Consider the following 15,640-nt stretch of genomic DNA (forward strand, 5'->3'; position numbering starts at 1 on the left):
TTTCCGCTTACATTTGATTGTTTTCTTAGTTACTTGCCAAAATAGTTTCTTGTCAAAAATACAACTCCTACATCTACTAATTACATTAATTTTTACATATTAGTTTAATAACTACAAAAAAAAATGAGGAAGTCGGCGTCTATGTGTTATAGTGGAATTCAAGACTCCGCATTCGTCTTTATTGATTGGTCAACTGCTACAAAAAACAAGTAAATCACCAAAATAGTGTATACAAATTTGTATAAGTATATAAAACCTTGTCACATTTATAATTTTTGAAACATTAGTAATTTGTAGCCCGATTTGTCTTTTTTACAATTTAGAACTTGAACATTATCAAACCATTTACATATTATATGCATGTTTACAACATTAGTAAGTATAAACCAATTAACATCCAATGTGAAAGTTGTCTATTGAACAGAAAACAAAATGAATGTACCTAATTTCCATGAAATGAATGTACCTATCTTCAAAACCATCAAAAATTAATTCCAAAATTACTGAAATCCAATGACTATATATGCACTTATATAACCAATTCCACAGATATTCAACAACATCAAACACCAATTCCAATTCAACAACAGCAAGAACAAGACTATATATAAGACCAATTCCAATTCAACAACAACAAGAACAAGATTATATATATAACCAATTCCAATTCAACAAGTTTAAGAACAAGACTATATATATAACCAATTTCAATTCAACAAGTTTAAGAACAAGACTATATATATAACTAATTCCAATTCAACAAGTTTAAGAACAAGACTATATATATAACCAATTCCAATTCAACAAGTTTAAGAACAAGACTATGTATATAACCAATTTCAATTCAACAATTATAAGAACAAGACTATATATATAACCAATTCCAATTCAACAACAAGACTATATATATAACCAATTCCACACAAACACAACATAAAAGTACACCAACAAACAAACTTAAACATCTTAATTAATGATAAGATTAAATAGATGAAAGAAACTCAGTTATGCAAAATCTAACCGAATCATACATATGTGTTCTAACTATGTGGAATAAAGCGCATATCTTATGGAGATTTGTCTTCCTTAGGACAAAGGGAGCAGGGGATATCGGGGTCAGAGTAATAGTGGTCATAGGAATCGCTTTCCTCTTCATCTTCATAATAGAAATCGCTATCCTATTCATCTTCATACACCTTTAGAAGACGTAAATTTCCATCCGCATCCTCAACAAACATATCATGGGATTTGATTCCTTGCGCATAACTACCGTCCCCAAAGTACATTCCTTAACATGACAAAGTTTTGTCTTCGATACAAGCATCTTTTAAAAACATTGGCGTAACAAAAAAAATTTCTTTTCCCTTTTGCCCTGTTATTGGCGTTTCAGTTTTTTTGGATTTTCCTTTCCCTTGATCTGTGGGTTGTCTAATTCTAATCCCTCTTACTTTTAAATTAGTCGCACGAAATGATCTTGTATATGGGTATGGACGGGAGTTACATGGAGGGGATGAAGGGGAATTAGGGGGTGAAGGGGACTTACGTTGAGGGGGTGAAGGGAACTTACATTGAAGGGTATTGAACATATTTTCCGCCTCCTTCATAACTTTTTGCAAGGCTTTGTATGATTTGTTGCTGAGTTTACTAGCTGCTTCGCCGGAATAGAAAAATTTTCAGGCGTAAGGGCTACCGTCGGCAATCGAATTTGCAAGTAATCTGCAAAGAGTAGCTTCATCGTTCGTTGTAGCAGCATAGGCAGCTTCTCTCAGTGGTTGAATCATTTTTATGAAGGATGCCATCTTTACGAAGAAGAAGACTTTTAGGAATGTCTAGAAGATGAAAAGAGAGGAAGGGAAGAGAGAAGATATTAAGAAAACAAAATCAGCTCTAGAGGTGATGGTTTAATTTTAAGACATTAAGGCATTCATTGTTATAAGTTAACGTCTAATTGGTAAATATAAACTCGTAAATAGCACATTTAATACACACTTCTATGACAAATTTCCATAATTTAATACATAATTGGTAAGAAGGTTGTAGTTGAAATGAGAAAAAAAATATGACAACATTTAAATGGGATTGACAAATATTTTAAGTAAATCCACATGCGGTAATTGAGAAAGTACACTCTGAATTTGGTAAGTACGGTGAGAATATAGTTCTAAAAAACCTATAAGTTGTATCAAGTTTCATTTATTTGCCAACAAAGAAACGATTGTTGATGCATTTCGACCATGCTAGACCAAGTGCAGGCACAACTTCGCGATTGGAAGAGGTCAATATTAAATTATTTGTTGTGTACCCCGCCTGATCAAATGCATCTCTAATGTCATTTGTGATGATAACGGCTACATTGTACGCATTCGCTATATTTTTTAGTTTCGCTGAGATAGTAAAAAACATTTTTGATCTCGCAAGCATGTCAGTTGTGGTGTTGGCGAAGTCATATTGAAATAATGAAGTTATGGAGTCGATCACTAGTACCCGCACATTTCTTGAAGTATGCGAATGTGCGTCACACAATTGCTCTATTGTGTTTAATGTAGTCAACAATTTTTTGGAATCGTCAACTCGTTTCACAAAAACATTATCAAGTGACATCTTGTTATTTGTCTCATCATCAAATTTCGCCTTCAGACTTGTAAACATTTGATTGAGGCGAGCTAATGGGAAGACATTATTTATGTGAATGTATATGGTTGAACCGAAAACACCTCCTCGATTTGGTGGTAGCTGAGTTATCAAAGCAAGTTGTAAGGAAATTTGTGTTTTACTTGATCCACTCTCGCCGCATAATTCAGATATCATAGAAGTTGGGAAGCCTCCCAATAACAAATTGTCAACCGTTGCGCATTTAAGTTGCAATCTATTTTTGCGTTCCAATTAGCTTAATTGCCAGGATTGGTTGTAGAATTGCCATTAATATACTATATAGTATAATTTAATTGGAGGGATGCTTAACGGCCCATTTGGGTATTTATGTTTTACAAATCGGAGGGGTTGGTGAGAGCTAATGGTATAATGGGCCTTTTAAACATTAAAAGGGTTTTGGTTTAAAAGGTTTTGGGGAGTAGCAGTGGGCTTCATTGTGATGTCCCCCCCCCCCCGCGCTTTTATAATTGAAGTGAAAAAACGTTAGGTGAATAAAATTCGGACCCCAACCAACAAATAAATTACAATGGGATGGAGGAGTACAATTATATTTCTCTTTCACACGGCAGTTCAGTAAGAGGAGTAAAAAGCTAAAATTTCCGAACTTCATCCCTCTTCCCTTCAAATGTTTATAAGTTGAATTTTCAAAATGTGAATCTTTATTAAATTTTAAAATTGTGAATTATGAAAGTTTGAATTTTCATAATGAACAGTCACAATTCATAATGACGCACAAGAAGAAAATGAACCGTCAAAATACTACACAAATACTGAAGGGGCACAATTGATTAGACAGCCACTAATATGTTTGTATATAATTAAATACCAGAAAGCAGTAGTTATTCATTTTTTACATTCCTCTACACCAACAACAAAGAAAGAAAGAAAAACCCCTCAAATAAAAGAAAGAAAGAAATATGAATGAAGGAAATGGAAATGATAATGAACAACCCCAAGCCTACCCTGTGTTCTCCGTTGAACACATAATGAGAGAATTAGTTATTCCAAAGTGTTGTTGGGATACACAAGTCGCAATAAAAAAACATGCAGGTTATGGAGGGAGTTTTCCCATCCTCGTAATGAAGATCTATATATATCTGCATGGTTCAAGTATACAATGAAGAAGAATGCGGAAATGGCTACGGATATCATCTGTCATAATGTTGTCACACTTCACGCAAGCATGTCAACAGATTGGGCAGACTTTTGTGATGGGTTTCCTCTTCTTTTTGGGGAATACATGTTTCCAAAATTAACGGTTGAAGATGAGGGAACGAGCAAGAAGAACGAAAGGAAGTCAACCGATTTAGGGAACGAGGGAACAAGCAAGAAGAATCGGGTGTAGTTTTAGTTTACGTTATTTAGTTACATAAATATAAGTTAATTCTACTTTAGTATGCCCAAAATCTACTTTACTTTACGTTATTATATAGTCTTTACATAAATATAGTTGTAATATGTAATCTCTTTGTGTTTTTAACCATTATGATATATATCCTACTTTTTAAGCGTTATCATATTTATCCATGTTTTTTAAGCATCATGATAGTGTTTACATGGTCATTATGATATTTTTCCTACTTTCCTTCTAAGAACAAAAGTGTTTAAATCAATAAGATCACATTAAATTTTCTTTCACCATATATTTGTCTTACGAGTTTTTGCAACATATATTAAAAATGGATGGTTATGGTATGTTGGTCTTATGACCTCTACTCAAATTGTGAGAATACAGGGTTCGAATCCTTATAATGATCTAATTCCCAATTAATTTTTTTCTCTTCCCAACAATCATTATAATGATCTAATTCCCAATTAATTTTTTTTCTCTTCCCAACAATCCTTATAATGATCTAATTCCCAACTAATTTTTTTCTCTTCCCAACAAGTGAAATACTTATTTTATTTATGTCATATATATTATATACACGTTTTTCTTAGTAAATGCACTTGAAGTATATAGTCAATCCATAAAAGGGTAGATGTTTTTAATTTTATTTAACTTTTATGCCAATAAATCACTAAGTATACTTTAATGTGGGTAGTTACCCGATACTAATATAATTTAACTAGTTTAATTAAAGTCCCGGATTATTCCCCAGGCGATTCTTCTTATAATTTTCATTTGTTAATGTTATTACTTTAGAATAATAACATCAAGCATTACTTGATTTAATGGTTAAATTTGAACTCATGGATCAAATCTATAGCACATCTCTTAGTCGATTTCGAACACCAAAAAAAACTAGTAATACTTCAATAGTAATACTAATATGAAGGTAGACTAATTTCATAAAAAAAAATTCTCGAAGTTTTGATTCGATGATGAAATAATGTGTTAAGCTTAGTAAAATTTTCTCAAAGATTTAATAAATGATTAATGATCGTCAATGACAAAGACAACCATCAACTTAAAACCTTGGGGCAAAAAGTGATCGAAAATTGTATTACTAATTAAAGGCCCATTTTTTATTAGTTGTACAGCGCCTCCATAATAATTGAGACGGCCCTGTTAGTATGGTGTGACCCAGATTACAACCTTGGGCCAACAATATCATCAAGTAACTATCTGGTGTGGCCCAGATTACAACCTTGGCCCAAATTATCATGAAGTAACTACTAACTAGTTATGCGGTTTGTAATTGCAATGGCCATTTACAATAAATTATGGACACCAACTCACAATGTACTTAATAGATCAATAACACTACTTCGTACTTCATTCTCCGTTGACATAACGTCTTCACATAGCAGCCGCTCCCATTCCTTGGACATGTTATCCTTTATAAGGGATTAAACAAAGGATTTTAAGTGTAAATAAACTTACGTTACGTAAAAAAATTATGTTAAGTAAGTAGTTAGATAAGAAACAAATACCACAACAACTCTGTCCACAAAACGATCCGCACAAGCTTTAATCGCAATGAGCATATGCACACCACAACTATGTCTATCCGTGTGCATGAAAAAAATATAATTCGTTATCATGTAACATGGAAAAATAGTAACAATCACGAAATAAAAGTTAAGATAATCATACGTGTCCTTTTGGAGGTTTATGTCCAAGGTCCCAGTCGGCCAATTACGTATACCCCCTACTCTCCAAGAGCCATCCAAAACACTAAGAGCATCTACAATGGTCTAGTTTTAATTGGTCTAGCAAATAGTAAAACTAGTTTTAATAGGTCTTACCATTAGGACACTTGGTCCTTGGAGCTGGTTGGTCTAGAATTCCAGACCAACAGCACCTCGGATGATGTGCACACGCCTAATAAGGAGATGTCGCGTGTATCATGAAATCTGGCGAAATAATTTTTTCTATTTCGAAATCAGTTAAAACGCTAGGTTTGAGGGCGAAGCATATTGCGGAAGAGGAAGGAAGTTGTGCGTTTCACTGTTAATTGTGGGGCAATGTGACAGATGACTGTTAGTGGCTGCCAAGTGTGCGATTGTCATTCTCAACAAATTGTTTGCTGCCAACTTGTGTTTTATTTGATTTCATACAACAACAATTTTTTAACGTTACAAATTTTTTAACGTTACAAATTTTGAAAAATCACTTTAAAATTTTTTTAAAAAAAATACAATAACGACTATAAAATATTTTTATCTATAAATAGAGCCTAAATTTCATATATTTTACCACACCTCTTCCTAATATTTTTTTTTTCTAATTACTCTCTCCTACCTACTAATATTACTTAAACTAAGTCAATATTATGGATTCAAATAATCTTAATTACTCCCAAAATAATCCAAACCACCCACAAAATCCCCAAAATAATTTCTTAATCGTCAAGTTGATTAACTAACTCTATTTAATTAATTATGGTTTAAGTAATTTCAAATTTCATGTATTCGTGTGTTTTAAATTATCTATTTTTATGTATCAATATATCATGTATTTGTGTTTTAAATTATCTATCTTTATGTATCAAATTTCATGTATGTGTGTTTTTTAAATTATCTATCTTATGTACTATGTTCGTTTAATTTATAATGTCTAGTTAACGTAATTTAATTTAAAGTAAGCTAATTAACACATATTTACTATAATCTCACGTTAACTCTAATTTAATTTAACGTAAGCTAATTTGCTAATTAGCTTGTAACATAATTTAATTTATCGTAATTAATTTAACATAAGCTAATTAGCTAATTAGCTCGTAATTAATTTAACGTTATCTAATTAGCTTTTATTAATTTAAATCATCTATTTTGTATAAAAAATAAACATTGTATATGGTGGGGTTTGGTAAAAGTAGGAAAGAGAGTATATGGTGGGGCAGTGGCAGAGCCAGGATTCTCAAAGTGGGGGGATAAAATTCGACCGTCAAACATTTGGAAAAAAATATGTAAAAAAAAACAATACACCATAAATTGTTTAATACTTAATGTTTTACATTCAAATTTTCAAAATGCTTATAGTCTTACAATCTAAGAAAAATGACAAAAAAAATAAACTAAAAATAAAAATTACAAATTCATCCTTCGGGTCTTCATATTTTGAAAGTGATCAATGATTTTTTCATCGGGAACTTGTAAGAACACCTCCTTCTCAATAAAAGTTACCAAACAATCATTCATAAATTGATCGCTCATGCTATTTCGCAACTTATTTTTGACACATGTCATTGCGGAAAACACCCTTTCAACACTCGTCGTAGCAACGGGAAGAATCAACATCAACTTGATGAGCAAATATACAAGTGGAAAATTCTCATGCCTCTTTGTTTCAACAAGCATCATGGAAAGAGAATTAAGATCTTGCAAACCACAAAATCTTTCATCACTTAGCATATTATCCATGAATACATCAAGTTGAAGTTTAAGAGCCATCACATCAACACTAGAAAATTCTTCGGGATAAAAAAGGGCAAGTTTGAGAATCTTTTCTTTGTCAAAGGAAGAGAAATTACCTTTGGGACTTAGGCAAGCCATGCATGTAAGTAGCTCCATGTTCCTCTCATTAAATCGATTATTAAGTTCTTGAAGATGCAAATCAATCACTTCCAAAAAAAATTCCAACTCGAAAATGATGTAGATTCGTTGCTTGTTCAACAAAACGCCTTGATCTTCCTTGGGGAACATAAAGAGCATCCATGCTAGGTACTTCAACTTTGTGCTTAGTTGAAAATGAAGTAACTTTGTGTAAGAGTGTCTCCCATCCTTGTTCCCTCATTTTTTGCAACACATTTTTTGTGGAATTAACAAGTCCCATGGCATTCACAATATCTTGCTCTTTTCTTTGCAAAGCAACACACAAATCATTTGTGTACCCAAGTATAGTCAACATCAAATGAGCCATAAAAATAAAATCAAATGACTCCAATGAGCATAAAACAATTTGAGCTTTGAACTTGTTTTCCGACGAACCATGTTTACCAATATACACAAGTATATCAACAATAGAAGGAAACAAGTTGATGATATTTAAAAGACACTTGAAATGAGACCCCCAACGCGTATCTCCGGGCCTTTTCAAACCAAGTTCTTGATTCAAACCCGTTCCACTATCAATTTCCCCCACCTCTAATGCTTGAGCCACATGTTGAGCTTGGCTTTGTCGAAGCATGTCCCTTCTTTTACAAGAAACCCCAATCACATTTAACAAGTTTGCAAATATCTCAAATAACCAACCACAAGTATCATTTTTTTTAGCAACGGCTACTAGTATAAGTTGGAGTTGATGAGCAAAACAATGTATGTAGTAGGCTCTCGGAGTATCGTTCATGATTAAAGTCTTAAGACCATTTACTTCACCTCTCATGTTGCTAGCACCATCATAACCTTGTCCTCTTATCATAGATGGACTCAAAGAATGCTCCACAAGTAAAGACATATATAATGGCATTTTTAAGAGACAAAGCGGTAGTATCGCTAACATGAACAATACCCAAAAATCTCTCCATAATCTTACCACTATTACGATGCACAAAATGCAAAAGAAGAGCAAGTTGTTCTTTTTGAGACACATCACTTGATTCATCGGCCAATATAGCAAAATAATCATCACCAAGCTATTCTATTATGCATTTAGTGGTTTCTTTTGCACAACAAGTAATAATGTCCTTTTGAATCGGAGGAGAAGTCATTTGACAATTCTTAGGAGCATTTTCTAATGTATGTTTTTTTTCACTTCTTCAACCCTTTCCCCTAACCACCTCAAAAGCTCAAGAAAATTACCCTTATTATAAGACTCATCACTTTCATTATGCCCACGAAATGCCAATCCTTGGCGCAAAGGAAATCGTAAACAACTCAAAGATGCTTCCAAACGAATATGATATTCCCTTTTTGTCACCTCACTTACATTGTCAGACACATTCACAATTGAAGTCTTTTTTTTATCTCTTAAATTCACATACTTTTCATAAGCAAGATTATGAGCACGTTTTATTCCACCAACATGTTTCTCAAATCTTTCCGGTTTATCCCATGCCCTAAACCCTCCATCAACAAATGCATCACCCCCCATATTAATTTCGACATCATTCTTGAACAAGTAGCACGCAAAGCAAAATGCGGCATCTTTATCAATGCTATATTCAAGCCAATCCCATTTCTTGAACCAATTAACACTAAAACGACGTAAACCGAAAATCGATCTTTGAGGAAAGACATGAGTTTTTGGTTGACATGGTTTTTTAAGAATATAAGCTCTCCTCACCGCATTTCTTTGATTTGAGGGATAACTCATTATGTTCAATCTTTTCCCGGATCATGAGGAAGTAATTCAACATCATATACTAATTCTTCTTCTTCCTCCTCCTCCTCCTCCTCTAATGTTACATTACTAGTATTTGAACCACCAACATCCATATCAACATCATGAGTTTGAGGAGAGGCAAATGAAGGAGATTCATTTTGAGGTGTTTCACTATGAGCGGGTGAAGAAGTTTCTTGAGATTACATTCTTTTAAAGAGAGATTGTCGAAGATCGGGTTGTTTTCCCTTAGCCTTGGACTTGTTAGAATTAGGTGAATGTGAATCACAATCACTTGACATTTAATATTAAATTGATAAACCTTAATCAATTACATATCAAAGTATTCCTCTTCAAACCAAAATCCACATTCCACAATCACAAATTAACATTTTACAATCAACAACCATAAATCCACATTCCACAATCACAAATTAACATTTTACAAATATCATAATTCAGTAATTCACAACCAAACAATGTAAATTGTAAATTAAAATATTACCTTAAAAAAAACTTAAACTAAAACTTAGGGTTAGTTAAGAAAACTTACAAACTGATTTGTGGTTGGCCGTGCGTGAATCGGGAGGCCGGGAGTCGGAGGCCGGCGAGTCGGTGAGTAAGCGGTCGGTGCGTGAATCTCCGACGAGTGTTCGCTTGAATCGCTTCTTGGCCTTCTTCTGCTGTTCGATAGTTCGAGTCTTCGAGACTTCGCTTCTTCGCGTCGGCGTGAATCGCCAGTCGACAGTCGACCGTCGGTGACGGTCCGTACGCCGTCGACAACTTAGGGTTTCTCTTTCTTCCTCAAAGACTCCGTCTCTCTCTCTCCTCTTAAGCGCTTCATTTTTTCTTTCAAAAATTTCACGCGTCCCACTCTCCAACCTGACTCTCAACGTGTTTTTTTTCAATTTTTTTTTTAAGAAATTATTTTTTAAAAGTGGGGGGACATCTGTCCCCAATGTCCCCCCAGCTGGCTCCGCCACTGTGGTGGGGTTTGGTAAAAGTAGGAGAGAGAAATAGAAAAACCAAGTAAGACCAACTAAACCATTGTGATAAAAAAAAAATGAGTTGGTGGGAGTTTTAGTGGGATGTGAGGTGTAAGGAGGGAAGGAGAGAGAATGACAAAAACATAAAAACTAGTTAAGACCAACCCACCCATTGGTGATGCTCTAAATAACGTATCCATCGCATACCCCTACAATAATATTTCTTTATTCATCGGTAACACTCCTTAAAAAAAAGTACATAATAGTAAAATGGTCAATGATACTTTACCAATTGTGTCAGGCTCAAATGATGGCAATCTGATACCTTCTTTGGCTCCAATGAGTCCATCACCAACACTTCTTCCCTATTTGGAGAGTAAGCCGCGCACCACCAATGCTTCTTCTCAAGAACCGGAACAAATACCTCAAACAATATAAAATGAATTTCAAATATTACTAACTTCGATTACTATTAGCCATTAACATATAGTTCAATAAACTATTAGCCATTAAAATATAGTTCAACAAATTCAACATTGACTACTTACATGTACTATCCTTTTCCAAGAAGTTCCAATCATTTTCTTTGCATAAGACGATACAAGTTTCTCAACATCTGTATACTGCGTAATACCGTCTTGCAGTACTCGTATCTACAAGATAACATAACACACATGAGCTCCTTCAACTAATAATAACATTCCTTGCATCTTAGCACTTTATTTGAATCTAACCGCAAATGTCGGGTCAAGCATAAACCTCCTACTCCTCCCTGGGAAATGTTTCTCCCACACTCTCGTGTATAACAATGCTGCCAACCTAACATACTGCAACCACGTGTTGATATTGACTTTTTCTAAGCACACCAAACAATTTTAACAATTTCAATATACATAAATACACTTAAAAAATACGATATAATACTTAAATTATTGTCAACCCACCCCTTAGGACATGCGACGGAAGCACAACTTTGTAAAGACGCATAGTTCCCGTCACACTTAATCATTTCTGTCGTCTTCAGCGCACTACGATAATTATCCCTTAAAACCTCCCTAGCTTCGCCTTGTGTTGCTTGTATTGGCATGGCCGCCATGTTTCCTTATAACCTTCAATTCTTTTAATCGACCACTTAGTCTTTCTTTGCTTGCAACTTCGACCTCCACTACCACTGCCACTATCCTCATCCTCAATTATAAGTTGATCCCCCCCATCAACCTTATTTCCAACATGATCACCCACCACCCCCACCCCCTGCTCACCAAAACCTCCATTACCACTGCCACCATCCTCATCCTCATCCTCAATTATAAGTTGATCCCCCCCCATCAACATTATTTCCAACATGATCACCCACCACCCACACCTCCTGCTCACCTAAACCTCCGCTACCACTGCCACCATCCTCATCCTCAATTATAAGCTGATCAACTATAAGTTGATCCCCCCCTATCAACCTTATTTCCAACTTGATCACCCCCAACCCCACCCCCAACCCCACCCCCAACCCCTGCTCACCTAAACCTTACCAGCAGTATTTAGACCCCTCCCCGTGACTTCCACAAACTTGATTATCCTCATCGCCATTATTATTCTGACCAATACAATGAATTACTTCACCAAGATGCATAGTTTCTGTATGGGGTTGGGACAATTAGTAAACATCTACATTAATACATACTTTCCATGCCATTTTACAATTAGTAAACATTTACATTAATACATAATTTTCATGCCATTTTACAATTACTAAACATTTACATTAATACATAATTTCCATGCCATTTTACATTAACCATCACAGTACTTACCTTCATCACCTAAGGGCTCTTCTAAGCGGTTCTGTAAAGGGTCCGAAACATTGGGCTCCGGCTCCTCTACATTCAGCTCCTCCACATTGGGCCCCGTCTCCTCCATATTGGGTCGCTGCTCAACTTGCTTGTTCATGCCTTGCAGCTTTCATTCTCCTTCTTTTAATTTTCCTAGTAATGCCAGCACTACAACGACTCATTTCCTGCATCCAAACAACAGTATTCAATCAAAACCGATTGTACAGTAACAAAAACATTCCATAAATCATATACAACAAATATTACACTACCTCAACATCTTCCACTGAAGGCATGAAATCCCGAGCCTCCAAAGGATGTCTTCCGCCATAAGCGACATCAATACCCTAGTTAAAATTTTCAACATTTAAATTATTATTCTAAACGCATGGATAACCTAATAGGCAATACAGATTCAAAATATACACACCCCTAGCTTGCCGTAATCTCCAGGTGCCAGCAAATCTTCCTTCTTCACCTTGTTCACATCTACAGTACACCATGCCTGTATCCTTGGAAAAGCGCCCCCACATCAATGGTGGTCGGCGCAACCGATCAAGATATAGAATCTGCAACAATTGCATACAAATTACTAAACCTTTACTACTAAATCATAAATACTAACAAAATTAAAACATTGACTTACCGCTAAGAACATAGTGCACCTACCACATCCCTTAGCAAATCCATCACGGCAGAACCTTTTTGCAAATCCACCAATCGCAATTATGAGATGATCCAGCAACAAACTACACCAATCATATTCATGAGGTCTCTCTGCTACAACTACAGCATACAACAAACTGACAGACATTCTCTGACATGTCATAGGACATATCAGATCATTTAAGGTCATCATCAAAAAGGCCTTCTTAAACTCAGCATCTGAAGATATTTCACCTTCAACATTTTGCTTAATTACACTAGCTTTAATCCCCCTAACACCCGAACGACTAGTATACCCATATACATCTAAAAACCTCATTACCTCATCACCACCCTCATCAGCATCATCACCATATAATGGTACGGTCTTCGGCCCCGCCGGAATACCCAAAACCCAGTAAACCCGTGTCTTACTAAGAGGGAATTCTAGCCCATCAAGCATCAGCAACACCTTATTATTAACATCTACTCTTGTACACAGCCAATAATAAAAGGTCCTAGGCAAACTTTTACCTGACAGAAACAAAAGACCCCCAAAACCCATCTCCGTCACTAGCTTACGCTTCCTCTCATCAAATCCCTTCACAACCTTCCCAAATGTCTCTACTCTACAATTCATATTACTCTCCTACATCAAAATAAACACTATATTAGCATATTACATTTCAAAAACAGCTCACCAATTATAAAACAAAACACAATCTAATCATCATATAGCATTACTCTTTTATTATTCATGGCGCGATGTGTAGCAATTACTTTGCCTTCACCCTTCAAGCATCCACCTTTGCTTAGATCATTCTCCTATTAAAAATTACATGCATATGTTATTAAATACTTCATTTATTCACCGTGTATTAACAACTTCAATAAGATTACTTACCCGATATACTCGTGCTTCTATTTCTTTATACGAAGACGATCGTCCAGATTTCTTCCCTATTACCTATAATCCATTTCTATATATCAGGATTATGTCAGACAAACTACAAATTCATATATAATTTATGCCAACAATTAGAAATGTTACCTCTCTTTCCCCGTCTGAATGAAGATCCTCAGATTTAGATTGTTCATTGTCATCACTTACATGCACATCCAATTCAAACACCTCCATTTGAAATTAAGAAATAGTAAAATCAGTTATATTCACATGATAAATTTAAAGCAATCATAACTCAAACTTACAACAAATTTTACCTTCTGCTGCTTCGCCATTCTTCAATACTCCCTGATTACACTAACAAACTGAATTCAATTCTATTGATATTCGTAGTTGGAATGCAAATTATACTATCTAGTAGGAAGCGCTGCGTTTTTAAAGAAAATTGCAGCCCTTTTAGTGAAGGGTTGCGTTTTTTTAAAAACCGCATCCCTATAAGTAATAAAGGGCTGCGGTTTTAAGGGCTGCGATTTTTTTAAAAACCGCAGCCCTACAAGTAATAAAGGGCTGCGTTTTTTAAAAAACGCAACCCTACAAGTAATAAAGGGCTGCATTTTTTAAAAAACGCAGTCCTTTATGACTTGTAGGGCTGCATTTTTTAAAAAAACGCAGCCCTTTATGGGCTTTTTTTTTAAAACGATTTTGAAAGGAATTAATCGCGGGCTCATCAACATATTAAGCGGGTACATTCTCTTTCCTCTCCCTCATTCTCTCACGTCCTTCGTTTCTTCTCCCTCATTCTCTCACGTCCTTCGTTTCTTCTCCCTCATTAAATTCTCTTTCCTCATTCTCTCTCTTCTCCAAAACAACAAATATCAGATCTATAATTTTTCCCTCCTTCTTCACGCTGCAAGGGTTCGAAGTACAAGCCACGACGAGTACATGTCTGAACTATCGTCCACCACCGCCAACACCCGCACCAACACCAACAACCACCACACCGTCATCACAACCTCGACACAACCCCAACAACAATTACTTCAACAAGTGATGATTTTTCATTTTTTAGATCTATAATTTTTTGATGTTTGTTTTGATTAATGTTAATGTAATTTGAGATCTATAATTTTTCGCTATAATTTTTCCGTTCGTTTTTTATTTTTGTTCATTATTTTCTTATTTTCGTTCCTTTTTTTTCATTTCCGTTCGTTTTTTTTCATTTTCGTTCTTTTTTTTTCATTTTCGTTGATATTTTTTTGTTCATTTTTGTCCCTTTTTTAATTTCCGTTCGTTTTTTTATTTTCCTTCTCTCTATTTTCCTCGCTCGATCTCGATTAGGTTTACCTTCATTAGCGAAAATGGGTTCGTCATTTTTCTAATGGGTTTCGGTTTTTAGTTCCAGATCTAATTTCATTAAACTTTTTTGTTTTTTAGTTTATGATTTAATTTCATTTAGTTTTTTAGTTTAGATGCGATATCATTTATTTTTTTCGTTTTTTAGGGTTTAAGGTTATAATTTAAGGATAGGGGCCTTTTTGTTGTTGGTACTGCATCCTCTTTGGTTATAATTTAAAGATGTTACAATTGCTGTAAGTGTGGGTTATGGTGTGTATATGGCAATTTCAAGCAACCTTAGATATCAAATTTTTGCTTTGCTGTAAGAACAGGCAACACATTCGTGGGTTCATTGATCAATCTTTTCTGTTTTGGATTGTTTAAACAATATGAACTTGAGTAGATATATTTAAGAGTAAAAAAATGTCAAAAAAAAATTTTTTTTTTTAAATTTTTTTTATGGGTCATAAGGGCTGCGTTTTTGTGCCAAAAACGCAGCCCTTTGTACAAAGAAGGGTTGTGTTTTAGGTACAAAAACGCAGCCCTTCATTGTGAAGGGCTGCGTTTGAAAAGCGCAGCCCTA

At 34.9% G+C, this 15,640-nt stretch overlaps 2 protein-coding genes across 2 annotated transcripts; both read right to left on the minus strand.

Annotated features, from left to right (window-relative positions):
• Positions 1-7,128: 7,128 nt before the first annotated feature.
• On the minus strand, positions 7,129-7,611 carry LOC104906233 (uncharacterized). The gene has a single exon (XM_010694966.2). It carries the CDS (start codon positions 7,609-7,611, stop codon positions 7,129-7,131), a length of 483 nt encoding a protein of 160 aa, XP_010693268.2.
• A 43-nt stretch (positions 7,612-7,654) lies between these two features.
• LOC104906235 (uncharacterized) lies at positions 7,655-8,506 on the minus strand. The gene has a single exon (XM_010694968.1). It carries the CDS (start codon positions 8,504-8,506, stop codon positions 7,655-7,657), a length of 852 nt encoding a protein of 283 aa, XP_010693270.1.
• Positions 8,507-15,640: the final 7,134 nt, after the last annotated feature.

Source organism: Beta vulgaris, chromosome 2 (genome assembly GCF_026745355.1).
Source record: "Beta vulgaris subsp. vulgaris cultivar EL10 chromosome 2, EL10.2, whole genome shotgun sequence".
NCBI lineage: Eukaryota > Viridiplantae > Streptophyta > Magnoliopsida > Caryophyllales > Amaranthaceae > Beta > Beta vulgaris.